Source organism: Catharus ustulatus, chromosome 9, assembly GCF_009819885.2.
Source record: "Catharus ustulatus isolate bCatUst1 chromosome 9, bCatUst1.pri.v2, whole genome shotgun sequence".
Classification (NCBI taxonomy): domain Eukaryota; kingdom Metazoa; phylum Chordata; class Aves; order Passeriformes; family Turdidae; genus Catharus; species Catharus ustulatus.
Window position 1 is genome coordinate 17800925 of NC_046229.1, and position 23782 is coordinate 17824706.

Consider the following 23782-nt stretch of genomic DNA (forward strand, 5'->3'; position numbering starts at 1 on the left):
GTCGGCGGGCGGAGCGGCGGGGATGGCGATGATGGCGGCCGGGACGGGCAAGTCCCGCCGGCGGCGCGCAGGTGAGCGCCAGGATCCGCACGCCAGCCCCGCACTCCCCCGCCTGGCGCTTTGGGCTCTCCCTGTGCCCCCAGACCGGCACAGCGGCGGACTCACCCAACCCGCCATGCGGAGGGGAGCGGCGGGCCGGCCGTGGTCGGCTGTGGGGCCGGGTGCGGGACCGGGACCCGCCGTCCTCTCCGGCTGTGAGGGGCCAGGCCGGGCCGGCCCGCTCTGAGGACGGGCTGTGACGGCGGCCGTGCAGCCGGTCAGAGCGCTGTGCCCTTCCTAGAGCGCTGTGCCCTTCCTAGGGTAACAGCCCGCTGTCTCTCCTGCCTGTTGCCCTTGTAGGAGAGCAGCTGCCCGGGCTGCCGTGGGGGGAGCTGGGTCAGGCTCGGGGGCAGCGAGGGCGGCAAAAGCGGCTCCGGGTGAGGGTGAGGGTTGCCTCCGCCTCCGTGTGAGGGTGCCGCGTTGGGCCTGGCCCGGAGCTAAACCCTGCGGCGGGGCAGCTGAGGGGACCGCAGTGGGGTGCCGGGGTAAAGCTGGGCTGGAGAGACGGGGGATGTGGCTGGCACGAAATTATTGTCAGAATTGTTTTTTCCCTTAGCTTTTCTGAGTATGAGAAGAGTTGGGCCTGTCTGTTTTGACACTTTAAAAAGTGTGTCTAACTGGTTGCTGAATACCAGCTTATTGAAATCACAGCCATCAAAACCAAATTACTAAGCCATTATCTTGATTGTGCTTACAGTTTAGAGATTTTAATATTATTCAGGTTCCAGCATTTTCCATTGTTAAGAAAGTACACTGATTTCTATGTTTGTATATTTGGTTTCTAGGAAATAAGCATTCAGCTGCTCAGAAAAATGAAGATGCTGCTCAAAGGTATAATTTCTGAGGAACAATGTGTGATATTTGTGTTGTTTTGCTTCACTTTGAAGTTGCAGTCTCTGAGTTGTAGAGACTTTCCTATCTCAGAGTACCACGACTAGCTTCAGTAAATCATCAGCATCAACATCATGTAGACACGTTTGGAGTGATGCTGTGTAACTTCTAACAGCATGCACATCTGAGCATTGTGTCATATACTAAAAGTTTGTAATCTAACATTCAGAATTGTATTGCCTTAGTCTGTATTGCTTGCTTTTTGCTGTCTTAGCTTCTTTACATACCTGCCATTTATAATTATTTACATCAAAAAGCACTCAGGAAGTGGTATTTGTTTGTTTTATTCCTTCCTTTACTTTGTAACTTCACACTCAGTCATGTTGTAGTTCTTTTTTCTTCCCATTCTTCATGTCTTACTTAGTTCCTCTTTTCCTCACAACACTCCATAAATTGTCCCAGGTTCTTTGTCCAGCCAGTTCTGGATTTCCCTCTTGCAAGAAAATTTGGGGAGTGTATTGCAATACAGTAAGAGTCAATACTTCTCTTGACCAGCAAATAAAGCAAACCAATATAAAATACATAACTCTTTATAGTTATAACAGAATTACTAACCCAGTTACTTGTTGCTTTGTTTTGCCAATATGGTGTGATGCAGAAAAATGTAAGCTGTATTTCAGAAAATAAAAGATAAAAATATGATTGGAAAATTGTTTATGGAAGTCTGCCCTCTGTATCATTCAGTGTCTGTTCTCTTACAGGAAAGCAGCTCTAGAGGCTGCACTGAGAAAGAAGATTGAATGTGAGAAAAAAGCATTGTCTATTGTTGAACAGCTCCTGGAAGAGGACATTACCGAAGAGTTCCTTCTAAATTGTGTAGGTGTTGCAAATTTTTATACTGTATTGTATCATAGTGTGGTACTTTTTGAAAAAAGTTTTTGGAACAATTTGCTGCGGTTTAAAATAGCCAAACCATTGATTCCCTCTTTTACCAGCTCTGATAACAATTTCTTTGTATGCCCTAGTTTTGCAGGATTGTGTACATTAATGAATCCTCACTCTTTTGTCACAGCCTTTGTTTACACCTCTGTAGTTCTGGACTAACAGATGAACTGTCAAAATTTAGGTTTATATCATGCCATCTGTAAATTTAGACAAAGTCTCTATAATGCACCACAGTTATCTGCCAGAAGAGTGTTGCTGGAATGATATGATGCTTACTCTTGCTAAGGTTGTAAATAGGCTGATTAATAGGTGTATAAAACACATAAATAGAGGAAAATTACAGAAATAATTGCCACACTAGAGGAAAAATTATAAAGGTCTTGTATGTGTAGAAAAGGAATGCCCACATCTTTTTTCCTTCTCTACTTACCCTTTTACCCCTACTACTCTGTAGGTTCTCAATGTTGTTTATTAAACTTAATAAATAACTGTAATAAAATTTGAGGTATTTATATTCTTGAGAGATGTTTTGAGTACAAAAACAGAGAAGTTTTCCAATATCTGTTGTTGAACTATTTTCTTGCTATTTTAGGGAAAATGTATCACTCCATCTCACTATAAAGACGTTGTTGATGAACGGTCTATCATCAAACTGTGTGGTTATCCTCTATGTCAGAAAAAATTGGAAAATGTAAGTTGCTTTTCCTTAATGTTATCAAATGAATCTTTTCACAATTTTTATTCTCTTGCATTTTCTTTTTAATTTTAAACTTAGAATATTAAGCACAGATTACTGTCAAGTAATAAGCCAGGCATTCTGTAATTCCATTGTAGTAAAATCTTTCTGAAGTGAAAGGTAAAATTTGATCAATAGAAAGCAGTTATTGTATGACAGAATCAGTTATTGTAGGATCAGAATCACAATCCCTGTATCTGTTTTGACACTGATAAAGATGCATGAGTTGTGGCTTCATGGCCTTCCTTTGTGAATGAAAAACTTTGAAATCTTGTTTTTCTGTCAGTGTAGCATCAGGTGTTTATGGAAAGGATTGAATTGAAAAAACAATATAATGCAGGGATATTATGATGTGAATGCATATATATCTGCTATGAAAATGTGTGTCAGCTGTGTCATGATGAAAGTCACCCCTCTTTAGGTGTGATGTGTGAGAGCTTAAGCAGAACTCAGAGGTCAGTTAGATAACCTGTGATGTAATACCAGTGCTACACGTGATTCTGAAAACAATCTACTCAAGTACAAAACAATTCACTGTTCTGGACTTCATATATTTGCACAGATCTTCATTTCAAAACTGTTACAGTTTACACAAGTTCCTCTGGGTTTGCCTGGGTAGTGCTGGGGGGTCTGAAAGTACAGTCTCACATGCTTATAAATAGATCTGGATTAAGGAAGGACCTGGCTGTAATTGCTCAGCACTTGCACATTAGAAAAGGTTCTGCCATGGCAGCTCCATTTTTTTTATTTTCAGCACTGTTTTTTCTATAGCTGTGGAGCTACCTTTTACTGATTATTGAGATGTATATTATTAAATTGTTATTCTTACATCTCTGAAGGTGCAACATCAGAAGAATTGAAAGACAAGGTGCAACATCAGAAGAATTGAAAGACAAGGTGGTTGTGTGCAGTTCAGTTAAATAGAATATGTTGCACATACACAAATATGTGAATTAAGGATGAAGTTTTTTCTGTAGTCATGATGGAACTGACAGTCTTGCTGATGAAAGCATATTGTTTTAGGTGCCAAAGCAGAAGTACAGAATTTCAACAAAAACAAACAGAGTTTATGATATCACTGAAAGAAAGGTATGGTAACAAATATATTTTTAGAATGTGTTTGTTGGTGGCAACATCAGGAATGCATTTTGTAACAGCATTCATGTAGTGGCTTGATTTAAAGGCAAATATGTTTGGTTCTTATGAAAATAACTTTCACAAACTGTTAGAACATGAAATTTTTTGTGCATTTCACTTCCTAGATTATATCTTTGGTGAGATAAAATATACTTGTTCTCTAAGTTTAAACATAACATGGAGAGTTCTACTTGGATAGCAGTTTGAAGGAGGCACAGCTGATCTGTTAAAGGCATTTGTGAAGAAGTATTCTTTATTTTCCTCCAGCATAATCTGTGAGCTTCAGAAGGGTGCAAATGAACATCCTTTTCAGTCACTGAAGTTTGCAGTAAAGTAATACAAGTTACATCTTATATATTCCTTAATGTTTTTTGGGGAACATTTAGGTTTCTTTTTTGAGGACTTTTCAACATAAAACCTAACTCTTCACAAAATGTTTCTTTCTGGAAGCATATTCACATATGTGGTTGCATTGTATCTTTACCAGTTAACAGGATATGCAATCACCTAAAGGCACTTGGACACTAAATTGTAAGATAAATATTTCCAGTTACTCAACACCTGAATTTTATTGTATGCCTTTCAAATTGTATGAACAGCATATTGGGTTATGGGTTGCTCTTTGAACAGTTTGGCTTGTTGGGTTTTTTCGAAATTATTGTTATGTAGAATCCAACACTGGTTTGGTTCTCAGGATGTAGTGAAAGTGCAGAAAGCAGAAAAATGGGGAAGAAGCAGCTGAATGTGGTTTGTGGGGCACGAGAGAGACCTGTTTGATAGGTTGGGTTTCTCAGGTGAACCAAAAATCTGGCCATAAGCTTGAAAAGAAACATGTATCAGTACTTAACTTTGCAGACATTAAAAGCAATTACTTTTGTACCTTTCTGTGAATTAAAGTAGGCCTTGATCATGTTTTCTTGCTTTCTCTCATTACCAGTGCTTTTGTAGCAACTTTTGCTATAGAGCATCTAAGTATTTTGAAGCTCAAATTTCCAGAAGTCCAGTATGGATGAGAGAAGAAGAAGAGTAAGTATAATCTTATATATTCATTGCACTTTTGGAGAATATTATTTCTCTATACATCTGCAGTGGTAATTGAGTAGCTGCAGCATGTCAAAATGATTTGGCTGAAGCAGAGGTAGCTAATGTTAACATGTCAGCTTAGCATGGTGTTTGTTCATCACATCTGCTTAGCAGGCATGACCATGTTAGTTTAGAGGGCAGACTGGTCAGAAATAATAGTTAACTCCCATTAACTTTCAAATTTCCTTACTAGGATTGAATTTTTACAAACTGTATAGTGTACAGGGTGAATTAATCTTACTCTGTTACAAGAGATTTTCTAATTTTAATACAGCACTTGACATTGATCTTAGACAGTGAATGCTTGCATCTGAAAGCAGTCTATAACATAAAGAGATTTATCCAGTCTGAATTTCTGATTGCCCATTTCTTGTTCTTCCTGCAATGCATATTTTGGAACAGTTTATGCATCCATGTTCTCAGCTTAGGAAATACGGACTTGCAAATAATCAGTGGAGCCAATGGGTGTCACTGTTGAACAATAAAGACTTGCATGGAGAATGTTCAGCAAATTTACTCAGCTTTCATTCTGCAATACACTACTTTTCATAGTCTTCTGGTTTTCAGCAAAAGAAACTAGCTGGAGTTGTATGTCATTTGAAATATGTGATCAATGAGAGAAGAGCTTTAGAGCATCTTCATCAATCTGAGCTATTTTAGCAGGTAAAACTGGACTCTGCATTAAAAGTTTAAGTTTATCACTGCTTTTGAGGTATTGTTTTGTTGTCTTTAAGACAAGTATTTCTAAAATTTCCCTTTATTCTTCACATCAAAAGTGTACAGTTCTGTTAGACCTGACATAGTTAATTATTTCTTCTGGGTGGTGGTGGGAGGGTGGTATTTTCAAAAAAACAAACAAACTCCCAGACAGTTCTTGACTGGCTGCACCTCTGCACAACCATGTATATGTGCACACATTGATACACACAGACACCTTAGAATATATGACATTCCTTTCACAGAAAAGACCACAGCCTCCACTTAAAACTCCAAAGAAGAGTTATATGGAGCTAATAATTTAAATCACTTTATGTTATCACCTCTACTTTCCATACTCTGTTTATTGATATGAGTGGTGCAGCTTTCCTGCAGGGTCCTTTACATGCTGAAAGGTGTTAGTGCACTGACTTGTATTTAGTGCCTGTTTAAAAGGTTTTCTTTCAGGCATGGGATACATGAGCTTTTTAACATTTGTTACTGGATAAAAGGAGTAGGACTGTGATGCTGCCTCATAACTGAATTAAAGTAGATTAGTTGCAAGTAGAGCTTTGGAAAGAAACTCATCAGAATTTGTTTAGTAATATTTTTAGTTTCTGGAAACCTTTGAAAACAATTTTCTTAAAAAATATAACTTGATAGCCTGATATTTAACAAAGTAAAATTTAAAATAAGCGAAAATATCCTGAACATTCATATTTTTACATTAATTGCAACATTTTCCTATAAATAGCCCAGGATTGTCTTTACTACAGGAACCTTATCATATATGAGCATCTTGGCATGTTCACTTGTTTGAAGAAGAGACCAAAGGGTGATCTGAAAGCAACGTACAACTAGTTGAAAAAAGTTAGAAAGATTACAGAGCCAAACTAGTCTTGGTTGATGACCACAGATAATCACATGAATGGTTCAGGTTGGACATTTGGAAAAATATTGTACTAAGGTTATGGTGGAACGAAACAGGATACTCAGCAATGTTTTGAAATCTTTATACGTTTTGAAGATTTAAGCTTACATGAATTTGTGACTGACCCAACCTAGTGCTGGTGACAGTTGCATTTCAAACAGGATCCTTGCAGAGGCTTGCAGATCAGCCTAGATCCCTTTAGAGGTTCTTTGTGGCAGCCCTTTGTGTGACTTAGTGCCTGGGTTCAGTTCTGTTCACTGTAACAGTCTTATGCTGAAGGCACATGAGTCACACTCCCTGTGCACAAACCTGCTCTTGCCTAGCCTTGCTTTGAGCAGAAGGTGTTTGACTAAAAGATCCTCAGATGTCCCTTCCAAACTCAACTATTTTTGTATTTATATGTATTTCAAGAGAATAGATTTAGCAGGAAGATGTTAATTCTGTGTCTTCTTTTTTCAGGCCACCAGACATAGAGCTGCTGAAGGAGGGACAGAGGTACATTTTTTTGTTGTTGTTAGGTGCACCTATAGCTAGAAATTGTAGCATCATAGCAGATGAAAAGGGAATCTTTGATTCGATGTGTTACAAAAAAGACCTTACTAGAACCTATGCAAACATTTTGTTTTCTTTTGTGATTCTAACCCAGCATATTTGATCTGTATGATTTAGTGTACAGCTGCTCTTGGATTGTGTGTCTTAATTGAGCCTGTTGAAATCTGAAACAAATACGCTGTTTGTACTTTGAATATTTTATGCCATCTATTCTTTATAAAGAAAATTGTGCCAATTATATGTGATGAAAGCTTCTGTATGTCTTAATCTAAAAGGTCTATATCAGCCAAAATGAAATCACACTACTCTGTCATCTTGCTGTACCTTGCTGTGTATTCTGCACCTTTCTGTTTGTCTTCTTTTGCAACACATTGCCATTAGGTGGCAAACTTATATATGCTGAAACAGCTCAGCTGTCTCCCTGATTTAAGGGTACTGTATTCCTGTATGAAATTGCATGCCTGACTTCATTTTAAAATTGCACTATTCATGATGCTAAGTCTGACATCGTTCTGCTGTCTTCGATAATATCTTGTTTATACTGTTCTTTTCTGGCTATCAATAATAGCTGAGAACTCCTTTCTCTAAATATGTAATGTAATTTTGATTGTAGAATAGTACAACTCTTAGAGTTCAAGAAAACTTTTAGAAGAGCACTTACGATTCTTAAAGCGAAAAATTACATTTCTGCTATAAGGGGGAAAATGCTTTGTTTTATCATTCTTACGTGAGAATGAAAAGCTGTTTCAGGTAAAAGGCATTTCTTATTTCACTGGTGACTTGTGTTTTCTTTTGTAGCGGACAGTCTGGAGAAGAGGTGAAACTACGTGATGAAGTAATTAAAGCATCTGACATTGAAAATCCTAGGATATCTTCAGAGCCATGTGAAACTGGTTCTCATGACACAGCCAGTGACAGCAGTACTGATACTGAGCAAGGATTTATTTCTTCTGTCCTACCAGGAAGTCAGTCAAGTTCAGCCAATTTTGCACAGCAATTGCACAGAAAAAGCATCCTCAAAAAGAAACATACTCAGAAAGTCCATGCCAGCCCTAAAACTGAAGATGCACATGTGGAAGAAGCCACTGAAAAACTCTCTCATTGTAAATTAAAGACTCAGGAAGAAAGACCTGCTTGCTCTGCTCATAATGAAGTAACTGCAGTACCTTCAAACAATACTGCTCCTGGGAAATCAAATGCTTCAGAAATCTTTGAAAATACAGGTGGATCTCAGATAGTTTTTCTAGGTGTGAGCAAAAGAGGAGCAGAACATCTTAGAAGAACACTAGCTAACTCAACAGAACATAAAAACCCTGAACTGAGGCATCCAGTTAATTCCAAAGGCAGTTTACTAGAAGTGCTTAGGCAAACACTTATGGAATGGAGAACTGAGGAAACTTTAAAATTTCTCTATGGCCCAAACTATACTTCTTTGTGCTCATCAGAGTGCGTAGCATCTGTCAACCAGGAGACTGAAGAACTTGATGAGGATGACTTAGACACAGCTGATGATCTCGACACTGTTGCTGTAGGGGAGTCTGAAAACAGTCTGAACTACTCTTTACCTTTCACAGGCTCAGGTGGAATAGTTAAGCCTGTGCCTAGTTATGAAGAGTTAAAAGAAGAGACAGAGTTCCTAGAACTCCGAGTAAAGGAGTTCTATAAAGGAACGTGCATCTTGGCTGAAGAGGCAGCGACACCAGCACAAGCAGAGGAGCATCCAAGCAATGACAAAGTAAGTGTCTGGTGGAACAGTGTGGAGGTTGTATGAAGCCTGAATAGACCTTCAGAGAATTAGTACTTTGTTTCTGCTGTCATAAGTGGATATATATCTCACATGGAGAAGAAGAAAATTATGTTAAGTCTGTATTCTATGTTGCATCAGATTATGCAAGTGTCTGCCCATTAAAATGTAGTTTGTTTGTTTTGTTTTGTTCAGAGATAAGAGTTATTTAACATTTAAATATTTATTGATTATCCGTGACTCTTTTGATGTGCTGATTTTAATTAAACACTAGGTTATAGCTGTTATTCTTGTCTAATACAGGATGATCAACAGGAAGATCTCACCTTCCCCCTTGTTGATTCAAATGCACAAATGCAGATTAGGAAGCGAATCGTCCTTGAAAAGCTGAGAAAAGCGTAAGTTCCTTTTGCTTTGGTGAGTGCCAGTCTGTAGTTGGTGCTCATTCATCATTGTTTTAAGTAACAAACACATTGTGCAAGGATGAACCTGGCTCTTTCTGGGTGGCCCTAGTCATAACTTAAGCCCTGAAAAGATTTACTTATTTCTGCAAAAGACAACTGTAGTAGAGTTGCAGGTGTCAGTTTGCACAAGCTATAGGTACCAACAGTGTAAGTTTAGACTGAAAAACTTGAAATTGATTGAGAGGAGTGCAGATATGTCTTGTACATTAGGCATACTGTTACTTGTAAACAAATCTTTGTAATTGTTTAAGCATAGGTCTTACAAAGATAGAGTTTCTAATGCATGTTTGGGTTGCTGGTATCAGTATGCCTCTAGCTACAACCACTAAAGGCCCTCAGAACTGGATCTTAAAACTTCACAAACATCACACCTTCACATACATAAAATGGCTTTGGAGTCACACAAAAGAAATGAAGGCATTTCTGATATAGCTGTTAGAATCATTAAATTGTCAAAAGTTGGGAGGACCATGAAAATATTGTCAAGGCAGTGCAGATATAAACGAGTGTTTGAAGGTCATGATTCTGTTGATTTTTGGTAGGAATATTTGCTTTTCTGTCACTGTAGTTTGTGTTACCTAGCCAAACTAGGTTTTGCAGCAGTTGTTTTGGTTTTTTTTAACTTAAAATCCCACACCAACCTCTCCACCCCGCCAAAATAAAAAGAAAATCCTTTCTGTTTTTCTCTACCTGCACCATATGTGGATAGGCCACAAACATGGAATCAAACCATTCCTCAAGTGTCTTGTCTGTAAGTGTTGATTGTTTTAAATTTCCTGAGCTGATGCAGTCATCCTGTCACAATCAAGAGATAATTTTCATTGTGATAAAGCTGATAAAGCAATGAATATGCTCAGCATCATAGGAGTCCTGTGTTCAGTTTTTATAAAACATGCAATCTTCCAGAATACTGATGTGTTATGTGCATGTAAATGCAAATCACTGGATATTCAAAGGCAAGAGAATTTTAACTGTTTAACAAGTAAATAGAGGCAAAAGTTTAATCCTAAATGTGAAAAACAAAGAATGTTATTTCCATCATTTGGGAATCCTGACAACTAGTTAAAGAGTATGTCCAGTTTCTGTGGTCTGTCTGTTTTCATGCACAGGTAAGTAGGGGAGGAAACCTTTTTCTCTCTTTTGAAATTTTCTGATAATTATCATCTGGATTTCAACTATCAAGCTCAAAGTGGACTGATATTTCTGTTGCATCTGTATGAGTCTGAGGTTAGCAGGTATATTATATGTGGATATCTCATTTAGACATGCAGTTTTATATCGTTGTTTTGACCCAAGTAAACACAAATCTTCAAAAATGTATAAGGCCTGTAGTTCTAATCTTGATAATTTTAAGTATTTTTTAGAACTGAAAGGTGAAATTAGGAAGCAAATGTATGTAGAACTATATTTAAATCTTCACATTCACACTGAACTAGAGCATGTTAGTTTTAAAGTCAAACAGTTGCAAAGTGATGATGTTGGCCCATACAGCGCACAGAGAGAGCTGAAATGAAAACTACAGGCCTGATCTGCTGCACAAAAGCCAATCTCTTTTCCTTTTTACTACCTTTGATAAGCTTTGGTGGAAGTCCTACTTGAGGAGAAATGAGAAAGAGGGGAAAATATATATTGACTGGTGTCTTTTGCCTTCTAGATTATCTGCAGTTTCAGGCCCTCTTCAGATTGCTTCAGGTGATGTTTACACAGAGCTAAAAAATCTTGTCAAAACTTTCCGGTGAGTAGTGGTCTTTACTCAGAGATTCTTATAAATTGATTAATTAAACATGCTGTTGAATGATTTGTGATTTGGGCATGGAGAGGGCCCTATTGCAGATTTGCCCTTCTCTAGCTTTGTGTTCATGTAGGTAATGTCACACTCCCTGTGGATTAACAAGTCAGCCCTTTCCCTGCTCCTGACAGTGGCTAGGTCACCAGGAGTATTTGTAGATTTTTAAAAACTAGGCCAGTGGTCTCTGGAGGATGCTGGTGAGTCTTTTAAAGGTTCTGCTACCTCGTCACCTCCTATTAAGCGTGAGTTTCTGAGATCTGTCCCTTTCTTTTGCTCTGGCTCCCTGCAGCTGGGCTAAATGGCTTTAATCTGATTAATTTTTACCACTAACTTCTAGAGTCAGTCAGTTGGATCTGTCTTGTTCCTGATTTCAAAGGGAAGTAGTTTTAGTGGGCACTTTCATCACCATAGGTGAGGTTTCTGCTTCAGTCAGTTGGACTAAAGACAGTATATGGAAACAGTGAGATAAAGAATGAGGGAAAACAGAACTTCTCTGAACATTTTTAGGTTTTCTTTGGGAGATAACTCTAGATTGTGTCCTGCATCCTCAAGTATTGTCATAAAAAGAGCAACAGCAGTTGCTAACTGTGTGTACATTGTCCCTCCCACATTCTCAACCTGCATGAGGTTTACATGTAAATTTTCCAAAACTCATTCGTGTAGCATTGGCCACAAGGAATCTGGACTGTGGTGAATAGAAACTCAGCTCTAACCAATTCCTTATGATTTACCCCATGTATGGAAGGATGCCACTAAAACCACAGATATCTCTGCAAGATTTCTTAACTGTGGAAGATTCTCTCTTCCTTTCTGGTATCTCTTTTATTTAAAAGCATTGATACTATTTGAATTTGGTTCTGTGATTGTAGTCTTTGAAGTTCTGATTTACCTTTTATTTTAATTATACCACTGAAACCAGTGAAAATATTTTTGTCCATAGTGTATAGACACCTATTGTTTGAGTAAGATCTTTGTGTCTTAAAACAGTTTTGTTCTGCACTTTAAATGCTTAATAGTCACTTCAGCTTATGGATTGATAAAACTGGAGAAACTACATTTGGTGTCTTTCAAATTACTTTTTTATGATTGATTATCTAAGAGGGCCCAGAGGTTCTCAAAAACCAAGCTTCTATTTTATATAATTTTTGCTTTTCAAAGACAGTGGGGCGTGAATATAAAGTTTTCAGTGGTTTATAGCAAATGAGAATTGAAACCAAAATAGTCTTATAAAACACATACCTGTATATGTATGTATATATATACTTTGGGTTTACAGAATAGAACCAAATCAAATTTATTTGGACTTTAACTCAATACCTGGTTCATGTAGCAGTAATTCATCGTAATTTAAAGGTCTCCCCTAATCTGTTTTGATCTCTTAGATAACACTTCGTGGGTTTATTTTTGTGTCTTTTTTGATAGGAAGTAAGTTGAAAGTAATGGATGGTTAAAGACAATTATGGGCACTGTACAAGACTTGTAAAATATAAAAATATGTATCTCAAAATAACTGGAGTTTTGTTGTCACTGATAGCAAAATAATACAAAAATATGGGAAATAAGCAATAAAAACCTTTGGGCCCTTTTTGTGTCCTGCATTACTGATGTGGAAGGGTTTGTTGGTACACAAAAGTTAGCTCATGGATATTAAGATGAAGACATGGACTTGAATTTCCAGTTTGGTATGTAGGTTTAAGTTTATTTAATATTAGTAGTCTCTTGAGTTTGGGATTGAATCCTTTAGCAGGAGACTTGGGATAAATTTTAAATGGCATTTGCATTTACAGGATATAGAAATTCAGCGGTTGCTTTCTCTGATAATGGGGTTCAAATGCTTAATGATGATGGAGGAGCACTGATAAATGCTCGTACTCTTTCCTTCTTTTTGTACTGAAGCTATTTCAGGCTGAAGAGCTTACCAAAGAGGGTAGGAGGTAAAACACATGGCTGTAGTAGAGCTTAGCTGAAGAAGGGTAAAAGAGCATGTGGTGAACTAAGCAACAACGATTTTCAGCTCCATTGGTTTTTAAAGGAACACTTGCAGTTCAGCCTCCTTTGGGCAGCATTTTATTCAATCACCACTGCTAAGAAATACACTAGAGAGATCTCAAGAGACATTTTAGAATGGTTAGAGCTCTTCCCAAACAAAGTCCCCCAGTGCCTGTAAGCTTTTGTTAGGAAAACTGAGATGTCAAATAATTCTCCAGAGTGTGTAAGGGTACTTTGTTAAAAGATCAAGAGAAAATTAGCTTCTTATATATAAACTGAGGATAAATTATTTTGAATGTGTGGTTGGGTTTTTTTAAGGCATAATACTTCATTTTGAAAATAGGATTCCATCTGTGTTTTATGGTTGCCAGTATTTAAATTCCATTATGGAGCTTATCATTGACATTGAACTCTATCAATGAATCAGATGTGAGATGTGTTCAAGATTTCTTGTTACAACTTGGTTTTATCATGTGTCCAAGACAGTCTTTTAGCTTTTAAGTATGTATCATGAGTATATGTTACCTGGTATATACACTTGTTAATACCTATTTTACCTACTACCCTTGTTAAGTGGAATTTTAGGTTCTGGGTTTCGAGTCAATCGGTAGTACTTAGTCATAGACAAAGTTCTGTGTGGAAATAGGGGAATATCAGGATGTTAATGACTTTTTCTCAAGTAATTAAGCTTCTCTTAAAGGAAGCCTAATGTTAAATAGTGATTTATTTTTACTGGTTGTCATCAGACTGAATTATATTATGTATATTACATATATTATGTAAACATGTTTTCTAGAAGGCAGAAAAGTTTTGTTTTATGGTTGAATTGGTCCAGTTGAAACCTAAAGAAAAACAATACATGCTTCAGTATTTGCCTGTGCTGCCCTGGGTGTTAGTTAAACTTCACTCATCTTAGTGCAAGTTTTGGAAAAATTACAGGTAGCTGAGGTCCCCTAAAGTCATGATTTTACATCCTAATCCCATGAAATCAGTTTCCTGATTTACAGAACGGCAGATTCTTGAGCTGCAGTTAGATATGCCCATACCTGGGAATCTGCACGTGTTGGCAAGGATGCTGGGTTTATTGTTTTCATTTACTGTGTATTCCTACAAATTCCCTACTGGAGTTCCCTTGCTTTGCAGGCTGGGCACTAATCAGTTATCAGATGTCATTTGAGATGCAATTTTTATGCATTTTATTTTAGTCCTTTATCCTGGAAGCTTCTACCTCTTGGATCCATGTGCTCAGTCAGGCTCCCTGACAAAAGTATGAAAACCACGTGGGTCCTGCTGGGTGGCTGCAGTGTGTCTTGCTGGAGTGAACCACAAGACCCACAGACCAGCAACTAAGCAACCCACACAGCTATTTGGGATCATCCAACTTTCCTAGCTTGCATATCCTGCCCTACACAGGCCAAGAAAGTGGGCACATTCCATTTTGGGCAGTTGCATATTGTTTTCTTTCGCTAGGTAGGTGAGGGAGAGTTTGGTCAAACTCTTTAACAGAAAAGATTTTACTGCAAAACTCAAAGCACACACACAAAGTTTTGTACAGTTTTAACATTTCCGCATTATATTTTTAGGACAGAAATCTAGTGACCTCTTTCATGGATTGTTCTGAAGTAACAGTTTTGGCTAGAGGCAAGACAAAGAATTAATGAACCATTTTTACAGAGGCCCTGCAGTTCCCTGTTTTCTGAAAGCTTTGCTCTTCAGAGGCCTTGGTGTTGACACAGAGCTTGAAAGTGACTGTCCTTCCACTGCACCTTATTATTTAAGGCTTCACACCTGTAGGTTGCTTGCTTTACTCTGATCTCTCTGAAATGTTTTTTTTCCCAGCTGCACAAGTGTTTTCGGACAGGTGTTGTACTGAGAGGTTACTCAGTTGCAGAAGCCTGACTGTTGATCCAGTGCAGTGACTATAGTACATCAGCAGATCCATACTGCTGTGTCCTGCTGGTTATCTGTGTCTTTTGACTCCCTCCTTCAGAAATAGCATATTGATGGCAATGACTAGTGTTCAGACCTTGCCAATCAATACTAACATTGGATAAGAGTTAATTGACACAAATAACTGCATCTCTCAGTTTGTGTACAAGAATGACACCTTCCTGTGCTCTAATCAATAATAACTCCTTGTAAAGCATTGAAATAAAGCTACTTTCTCTATTTGACAGAGTTTCCCCTGGTGGCTCGGAGCTGTCTCTTTCATTGTGTCTCATCATAACAGATTAACTGGAATGTTACATATGAATTGCCTGTCAAGATGATTCCATCAGGCATTTCTTGGTAGTGTTTATCACTGTCACCAGTATTGAGTCAAGATGTTCAGCCTTTGTTTTGTCTCTTATCCTCTAGCCAGAAAAATGTAACAGTTTACCAGGTACAAACTTTGTTGCCAGCTAAATCCATTAGCTATTTCAAATAATATTGCTAAAATGAGCCTTTTAATAACAAATATAATCAATATTTGCCAGAACTGTTGGTTTGGGTTTGATGTGACAATTCCTGTGCATGTAGTGCAAAACATTGTTTTTCCTTTCATAATTGAACAAAACTCAGATTGTTGAGACACTACTGGAGGAATTATTTCTTCAATATCTTATTTTGGTTTGAAGATGGATAATATTGCTTTGATCATTACAAATTTATTTTATTAATTTTTAATATCTTTCTGAAATAGAGTAACACAAGTACTATAAAAGATCTTACTGATAACTACATTTTTAATGACCATTTTGAATATAATTTTGGGGAATTACTTATTAAAATTTGAATTTTGACAATGACGAGTACAATTACTTCTGCTTTCTCAAATTTTAGCTTGTTTGTTTGTTTGTTTTGGGTAACAATATTGCCTAAAGCAATTTTTTTTAAAGAAGTAATATAACTGAGGGAAAAAACCCTGGATTTGAATTTGTTGCCAGAGAGGAGCTTGCTGAACATGAACTATCTTCACCAGTGCCTGTAGGAGTGGGAATGAGTGACAGGGTATCTTCATTCTGGATATGACTTTGTACAAGGTCATGGAAGGGAAACTGAAAGCAAGAAGGAAGCAAAAACAGGGAGGCACTTGCCCCTCAGTTTGTCTGTTGGTGCCATCTTTCTGAATACAATTAATTATGCTGGCTCTTTTGGGTGCCTGCATAGCCACAGCTTCATTTTTGACTGTGACTTTTCCATGAAATTGCTTGTTTTGAGCACCAAGGGTCATGCCTAAATTGAGACAGCAATTCACAGATGGATTGTTTTAACACTGATTAGTACTTGACTTAAAGCAGATCTGGTTTTTTAGGCCGTTCAGCTGAAGGGGTCAGCTGGTATTCAGTGCAGCAGTACTTTATTTTAACACCCATGTGGTTCTTTATTCACGCCTCATTTGTATTTATATGGCTCTTATATTTGCTCTGGCACCCATTGACACAAAGTTGGAATTCTGGATTTCCATTTTTAAAACAAGAATCATCAGAGGATTGTCACTGCTACCTCATAAAATTCAGTATGTGTCTACATCAGCTTTTACAGCAAATCTGGATCTGAAGCCAACGGGAGGGAAACTAAGTGTGAGAAGGTTCATCTTTTCAGAAACTCATGTGCGGTTCTGGAGAATGTCCCAGTGGGTATGAGTGAGAGCTGGGCCCTCACAGCAGCCAGGACTATTTGTGGACAATTTAAAAGAAATAGTTTCTGTTCAGTCTTCCCCATCCCACTTTCATGTAAAAAAGGGGACATTGGAAATTCTGCAATTCCTCCATTAGAGAATGACAGAAGCTTGAGAGCTGGTGAATTCCTCAGGTACAGCTGTAATTGCTTCTTTATAACTCAATGTGTTAATGGTAGAATTAAAATTCAGCTGTTAAAAACTGTTTACTTTTACTCTTAAATGTACTGATTTATTTTTTTTTATTATTTTTCAGGTTAACCAATAGAAATATTATTCACAAAATGCCTGAATGGACTCTTATTGCTATTGTTTTGTTATCTGTGTAAGTATCCTTAAATATCAAATATTCTTATGTGCAACTGTCTTTATTATCCTATTGGAACAAGATGTAATTTTCAGGTAAAAGAAAAGCAAGATTTCATGGAACTAACTGTGGAATCAACAGAAGTATTTCTTTCATGCAAATGAACAAAATTTTCTTGACAAAACAGACCTGTCCACCTTGCATCAAATGCTATCAATAGACAAATTCATGCTAAAAAAAGAAAAGCTAAGCTTTAGGGGGTTTTAAAGAGGCCTTGCAGGATAAAGCAGGAGCGTAATTCCCCCTCTTCCATTTGCTGCTGACATGCATTCTTTCCCTCTCTGACATTAGGACACAATGACACGCATATTGTATTATTTCTTTGGCACAACAGTTAGGCTTTTCATTTCTTATTTTACTTCTAATTTCTTAAAAGGTTTCACTTTTTCACTTTTGATTAAACTTAAATTACTTCTATAAAGATATGTGTGCTTCTAAATAGGTATAAGTATTCTTAGAGAGGGGAAGTCTCTTTTAGCAGGAGTAATTCTCCTAAGGAATACTGGAACCCAGAATTTATGAGGATTAGTTTTGTTAGTTAAGATTACAATACTACAGTGCATACAGTCCTACTTAGCTTTGTTTTACTTACTGTAGAATTAAATTCTTTACAATCATTTTCCCAATGGGAAGCCTGGTTGTGTTACAGTGTCTTTCAGTAAATTTCTCCACTGAAGCATGATCTATAAAAACTGTATTCACGTACATCAAGTGAGTTCCTTACTTGTATTTTGCAAATTCATGTACATTTCTGAAGTTAAAGACACAAACTGTGCAGTGTGTTAAACACAAATTTGTATTAAAAGGTGAATTAACGTTAAATGTTTAAGAAATCACTGGTGGTTTCACAGTGTCAGGCTCTGCCTTCCATTAGGGTTAAACCATCAACCAGTCTTTGTATGCTTTGAGCTTGAATTACGAGATTGCAAAAATCTTCATCGTGGAGTCTGTTCATTACTGCGCTGCTGCTGCTGCTGTTGGGCTTCCTGGGTCACTGGAGCCTGTAGGACAGAGAGGTACTTACAGACATTCACAGGTCAGGAAGTATTGTGGGCCAGCCTCATGGCATGCCCAGCACTGCACTTACTTTCCTTGATATTACTTCAGTCTGACACATTGTTCTGGCTCTGCTGTCCCAAGGAAGACGGTACCAGCAGGCATTAGAGCAGGCTTCAGCGAGCCTTACATCTGTGTCACCCAGCCAGATAGCGCTCAAATGATTCATTAAATCAGAACACAGAAAGTAACTTTACTTGAATGCCTTGGCATAAATTTTTTATCAACTATAAGAACAAATCTTTTGTCATTTTTACTATATATTCTTATGGTTGAATTGGTAATTTGTGAAACAGATCTTATGAATTTTTCAAGTAGTTTCTGTACAGTTAAGGAAATGGTGTCTCTTTTTGATCAGAAGTTAAAATATGTAGCCGGTCTCTGCATATGATGAGCTGTAAATGTTTACATAAGGAATGATTGTTTTACAGCTACTTTAAAATGTTATACAAGTAGCAGGCAGTCCTGGTAGCAGTCAGTATAAGCAGAGAAACAAGTCTCTTTTTACCTTTGCTTACTAAACGTCCATCCCTAAAGAAATTAATTATATTTGACCATAAAAAGAGTAGATATTATTTATAATATTAGTGAAAGAATAAATAAAACCTCTGCTGATTTCTGCTTATTGTAAAGTTCTTGCAAGCTTATGAAATTGGGATTTTTAACAGCTCTCAGCTGCCTCTTAGGACAGAATGTGGAAGAATGTAGGTGGACTAGAATGAGGAATTAAGAAGGAATTAGAGGAATTAAGATTTCCCTAATAAGATGATGCATGTTGCATTATTTCCAGAAAGATTAAAATAGAACACTTAATTATCTGGAAATTCTAATCCAACTTGAGTATTTAGTGGAAGTGAAGACTGTGGAGGTAAAGGCTGCTGAGGACGTAGACAACTCCTCACAGGTCCTCACTCAGGCCTCTTCTCACCTCCTGCAGTCTGCCAAGGAACTTGTCATAGATTGCTAATAATTCTCATACAAAGAATTACACCCTATTTAAGTCCTCTCCCTTAGCTGTACTGAGACATTATGCACTTGTAGCACATCTTACGTTATTTAGATCACAGAGTTGTGTGGGGCCTGAGCTTAGTAGCTTCAGTCACACTTGCACATTTATTCACAGGTCTTGACCTGGTTTCATATTTTGGACGACCATTTTACTGCCAACACTAACCCATAAAGCTGCATAAGCAACACCCTGGTAGAGGGTAATGTTTCCTCTTCCCAGGTGGTGCCAGACCATACTGCTATTCCAGGGTACAGGGATTGCAGAAGGCAGAGTGAGCATGGGTTTCAAAACCTCAAAAAAAAAGTAAGACTTCCAAGTATTTTTGTTTTGTATTAAAGGGTGCAAGGTTGTTTTGTTTCAAGTAGCAGCTGTTGGACTTTGCTTGCACCCTATTTTGTGCATCAATGTTGTGGCTCACCACTTCCTTCTCAAACATATATGGCTATTGTGTGCTGAAGACTTGGTGTACTTAACTTCACAGTGCACTTTCAGAGTGCCCCAAACCTTTTTGTGATAAGGTACTGGACGGAGCATCTGTTGGCATTACTGCTGTATTGCATTCTAATGTATTGTGGTATGATCATGCTCTCCTCTCTTGGTTTGAATGTGCTGTTAACTCTTTGTAGGATACACCATGATGGATATCATTAATGCCTAATTTTGGTGCTTAAATTAGACCCTAGGCACACTTCATAGTCTGCAGGTCCTTGAAAAGCTGTTGAAAGTACTTATGTGCCCTTGAGTCTACTGACTACTAAAAGAAACCTGGGCTTCTCATTTATTGAAATAAAGAGCCTGGAACTGGACAGTGCAGCATGTCTCAAAGTATAAAATGTTGGAGATTTCAGCAGTGGAGTATTTCATGTTCCTGGTGAACAGTTGGATTTATTCAATCAAATTATTATATAAAATATGAACACAGCCAGTCTCTGCTTTTATTGAAAATCTAGCCTGAGGCACTTCTAGGAATATAGCGCATTCAGCAATGCTGAATCGACCTTGTTAGAGCACACTTTGACAGCCAGAGATTTATGTTCAAACAGTGGTATTCATGCCTGTTGTAGAGTGGGTGACTCTTAAACATTATCTGTCATCAGATTTCTTACTTATTTGTAATCTGTAGTAGTTTTGACATTGGTGGATTTTGGTTTCTTCCTGTTACATTTTTTAGCATGTTAAATAGAATTTTGTTCTAGTAATAGCTGTTTTACAGTGTATTGTAAACTAGAATGCAGAAGTTGCATCTTTTTGTGCCAAAGAACTTTGCAAGACACCAAATGAAGCAGATAAATAGATAAAAATACAGTAGTTCAAGAAAGAATGGAGAAAGCAATGGGAAGATTGGTTGCTATACAAGCACGGGCACTTTCTGTTTTTAGTGTATACCCCTGGCACAGACTAATGGAAAGCTTTCAAGATATTTTCAGGAAATGTCTGCTTTCATCTTACTTATCTGAGCTCACTGCTTCCAGTGAACTGTGGTCAGCTTCATCTACAAAACCTATGCAAGAGGTTCCCCCGCTAAAAGCTTTGAAGCATTTCAAAATGTTCTGGGATTAGTTTATAAGCATTTGGCTGCAGTATTTAAACAAACTCAAAATGACCATGATCACTAAACAAAAGCCATCATTATATGTGTGCAACCACTTTAGATAAATGTGTCATGTGGAGATGTACTCTAGAGGTTTACTCTCTTGGAGATAACAGTTCAGGAACTGGAGAATCTTGGGTTCAAGTGTGTGTTTTTACTCCTCTGCACACGAGAGCACAGCATTGCTCAGCACTGACATTTCTAAATCATTTTAACAGGAATTTAGATGTTTCTGATACTGCTACTGTGTTCTTATGTGAAAGTCTGTGAATGTTTGAAATGTATGAATCTGATGTACAAATACATATAGATATGAATCAGACTTGCAGAGTGACTTTTTCCTACAGAAACCACATACTAGTCAGCTGGATGGTATTTTATTTAGCATGTCTGAAGATGGAAGTTTGGTTCCAGGTTTCAGCTGAGAAAAATAATTTATCATTAACCTAGAAATGTTTCCCATTTTGAAACAGAGCTGAGCTTGTAGGACCGAAAATCCAAAGAGTCTTTACAAAAGCATTTGAATGTAGTTATGGTGTTGTGCTAATCTGTAGAGTTGTATTATTGTGTGAAGTAAAGAAAAGGGAACTTTCTCTTAATGCATTAAAAAAAAAATATCTTCTTCCCTTTTTCCCTTAATTTTAGGTTGTCATTTGGTAAGTGTGAATTCAAATAGATTTTCTGTTAAGCAGTTCTTAAGTCTTTTAAGCAGCTTTTTCTATTAAGCTTGCTTATTATCTGTGATTTCTAAGCAAACTTGAAGCTGCTCACTTGGCGTATTATGGACATATGATCAATATTATATTAGTTCCTTCTGGCATGTTCCAGTTTTATTTAGGAAACACAGAACATAGTACAATACCATGAGGGATTTCATGTTGCTAATTGGGATATTAGTCAGTGCCAACTTTAAAATTAATTAAATATCTTCCTCTTTCATAAGGGAGAAAATAGAAGAAACTTTAACAGTTTCCAAGAAGGTGTTTCTCCTGGAACAAAACACCCCACTGCTGCTGCAGTGATGTTATGCAGGAAGTGACACTGTTAATTTCATTGCAACCCATACAGCTGCAGTCTTTTCCATGCTGGTATTCTCATGGGTAGCCTTCTAAATGGGACATTTGGATGTGCTGTGTAACTTCATGTATGCCCTGCACAACCTCTCTGACTCCAGGATAATTAGTTCCTCTTTACAGTGCTGGAGTTTGGCTTCATCAGCAGGAGTGGAGCTGTAGCACACGCTGTGTCCTGGACTCCTGCTGCATGGAGCTGGCTCAGAAAGCTGTCATCTCTGCACCTGCCAGCTCTGCTGCCCAGTGCAGGGGAAGAGCAGTGGCATGGCTGTCTGCCAAGTGTCTTGGAAATCCCTCCAAGAGATAGAAAGCTGCACGTTCTCAGCAGCTGTATGTGTGGGCATTCAGACTGACACCATGCACAACCAGCAGAGCTGGTGCACAAAGTGAATCACCAGCTATAAATTGACCCTCATGGTGGTGTTCTGACAAATCTTTTTGTTAGAATCTAGAAATACTTTTATGTGAAACATCATTTTGGGTGATCTGCTTCAGTCTGTTGGCAACTCTATATTCCAAATATACTTGTGAATTAAGACACTGGTAGTAGGGAAAGTACTTGCTTCCGACACTTCATTTTAGCCTTTTGTGTGAGTGAGTTGTTGCCACTTGTGTTTCAAGCTCTGACACAGTGTGCTAGATTTCAGAACGGTGCTTCAGCACGTTGACTCATTGGGGAGCTGGCTTGGTCAGTGGAGTTCATGTTCCATTGAACTTTATGCCGCAACTGTGATCAAGCAGATGGAAAAATAGCCCAGAGAGAGAACTGTTTTAAATTGATGTTTCTTTAAAAGGTATACATTTAGAAGATTTCCTTAGTAATGTCGTGTTTTTCCTCCTTCCATAATCAGTGCTTTGCTTATTGGAAGTCATGTCTCAAGTAGTACAGTGGCATAGAATAGTTGCATAGAAAAAGCTGTACAGTAGTGGTAGTACAGACAGCTCTGAACTAATGCTGCAAGTAAGACATTAGTCATTCATGTTAGCTGCCCTAAACTTAGTTTTAAACTAAATGTATTTTAACTTCATCCACTGAGCAAACTGAAATGTTCATTTTTCAACTGAATCCTGTAACTATAGCCCTATGAAAATATACTTGCTTCCTCATTAATAATTAATCTTAATACGTTCAATGCAAACATTTTTTTATCATGAAACACTACCCATCTGTTAGAAGAAAAACATGACTGGCGCACACTTAAATCTTTTATATTCAGAGGTTTTATTTTATCTTAGTTAACTTTGTAAAGAACAGTCTACTTTAGTAGGGATATGACATATAAGCAGTTGTTTTTGACTAACAGGAAACTTTATTGTAAGACAAAAATCCATGTTAATTTAGCTTGTTTCTGAAACAACCAAAAAAAATGTAGAGATGCACATCACTGGAAATACTAGTATAGCTAGTATAGTGTCATCCCCAGGTATTTTGTACCAGCAGAGTTTTTAGCATGGATTCTGGATTTATGTTTTTGGTTCCATGCAGATAGTCATAATTCAGCTCTAGTAGGCTGGATGGTGAGTCCTGTTCTTCTTTACCACTGAAATAAATGGTGCCCACAAGAGAAGTACAGTAATTTCATTATTATAAGCTGCACCATTTTGACTAAAATTTTGCTCCCAAACCGGAAGTGCGGTTTACATTCAGGAGCGGCTTATATATGAACAAGTTTTGGAAATTTCCCACCCCGGAAGTCCGAGCCAGCAGCAGCGCCTAGCTGAGGCGGAGCCCGCCCGGCCCCAGGCGGTGGTGGGGCAGTGGCGGCGCAGCAGCAGCACTGCCCAGCCCCAGGGGGCGTGGTGGCACCAGCCGGGCACACCCCTCTCCCTCTTCCCAGTGGCAGCAGCCAGGGACGCCCCTCTCCCACTTCCCTGTGGCACCAGCCGGGCACACCGCTCCCCTGCTTCCCAGCGGCAGCAGCGAGCGGGGCCGGGGCCGCTCCCTGGCGGCTGCCCCGAGCAGGGCCGAGCCAGTAAACCCTGTGATCCCGTGATTCTGTTACTAATTGGCAACTTTGTGAAAGTTGCA

The 23782-nt window shown here is 38.2% G+C and overlaps 1 protein-coding gene across 1 annotated transcript in view; it reads left to right on the forward strand.

The window, feature by feature from the left end:
* The first annotated feature begins 8 nt into the window (after positions 1-8).
* The window catches only part of RPAP2 (RNA polymerase II associated protein 2), a 39284-nt gene continuing 15510 nt past the window's right edge, over positions 9-23782 (forward strand). Inside the window, exons 1-11 of the mRNA XM_033067039.1 lie at positions 9-71; positions 885-930; positions 1692-1806; positions 2468-2566; positions 3635-3700; positions 4686-4774; positions 6918-6953; positions 7809-8745; positions 9058-9152; positions 10873-10953; positions 16914-16982. Coding sequence (XP_032922930.1) covers positions 23-71; positions 885-930; positions 1692-1806; positions 2468-2566; positions 3635-3700; positions 4686-4774; positions 6918-6953; positions 7809-8745; positions 9058-9152; positions 10873-10953; positions 16914-16982 — 1682 coding nt within the window. The 5' untranslated portion in view covers positions 9-22. The remainder of the gene's footprint in view (positions 72-884; positions 931-1691; positions 1807-2467; positions 2567-3634; positions 3701-4685; positions 4775-6917; positions 6954-7808; positions 8746-9057; positions 9153-10872; positions 10954-16913; positions 16983-23782) is intronic.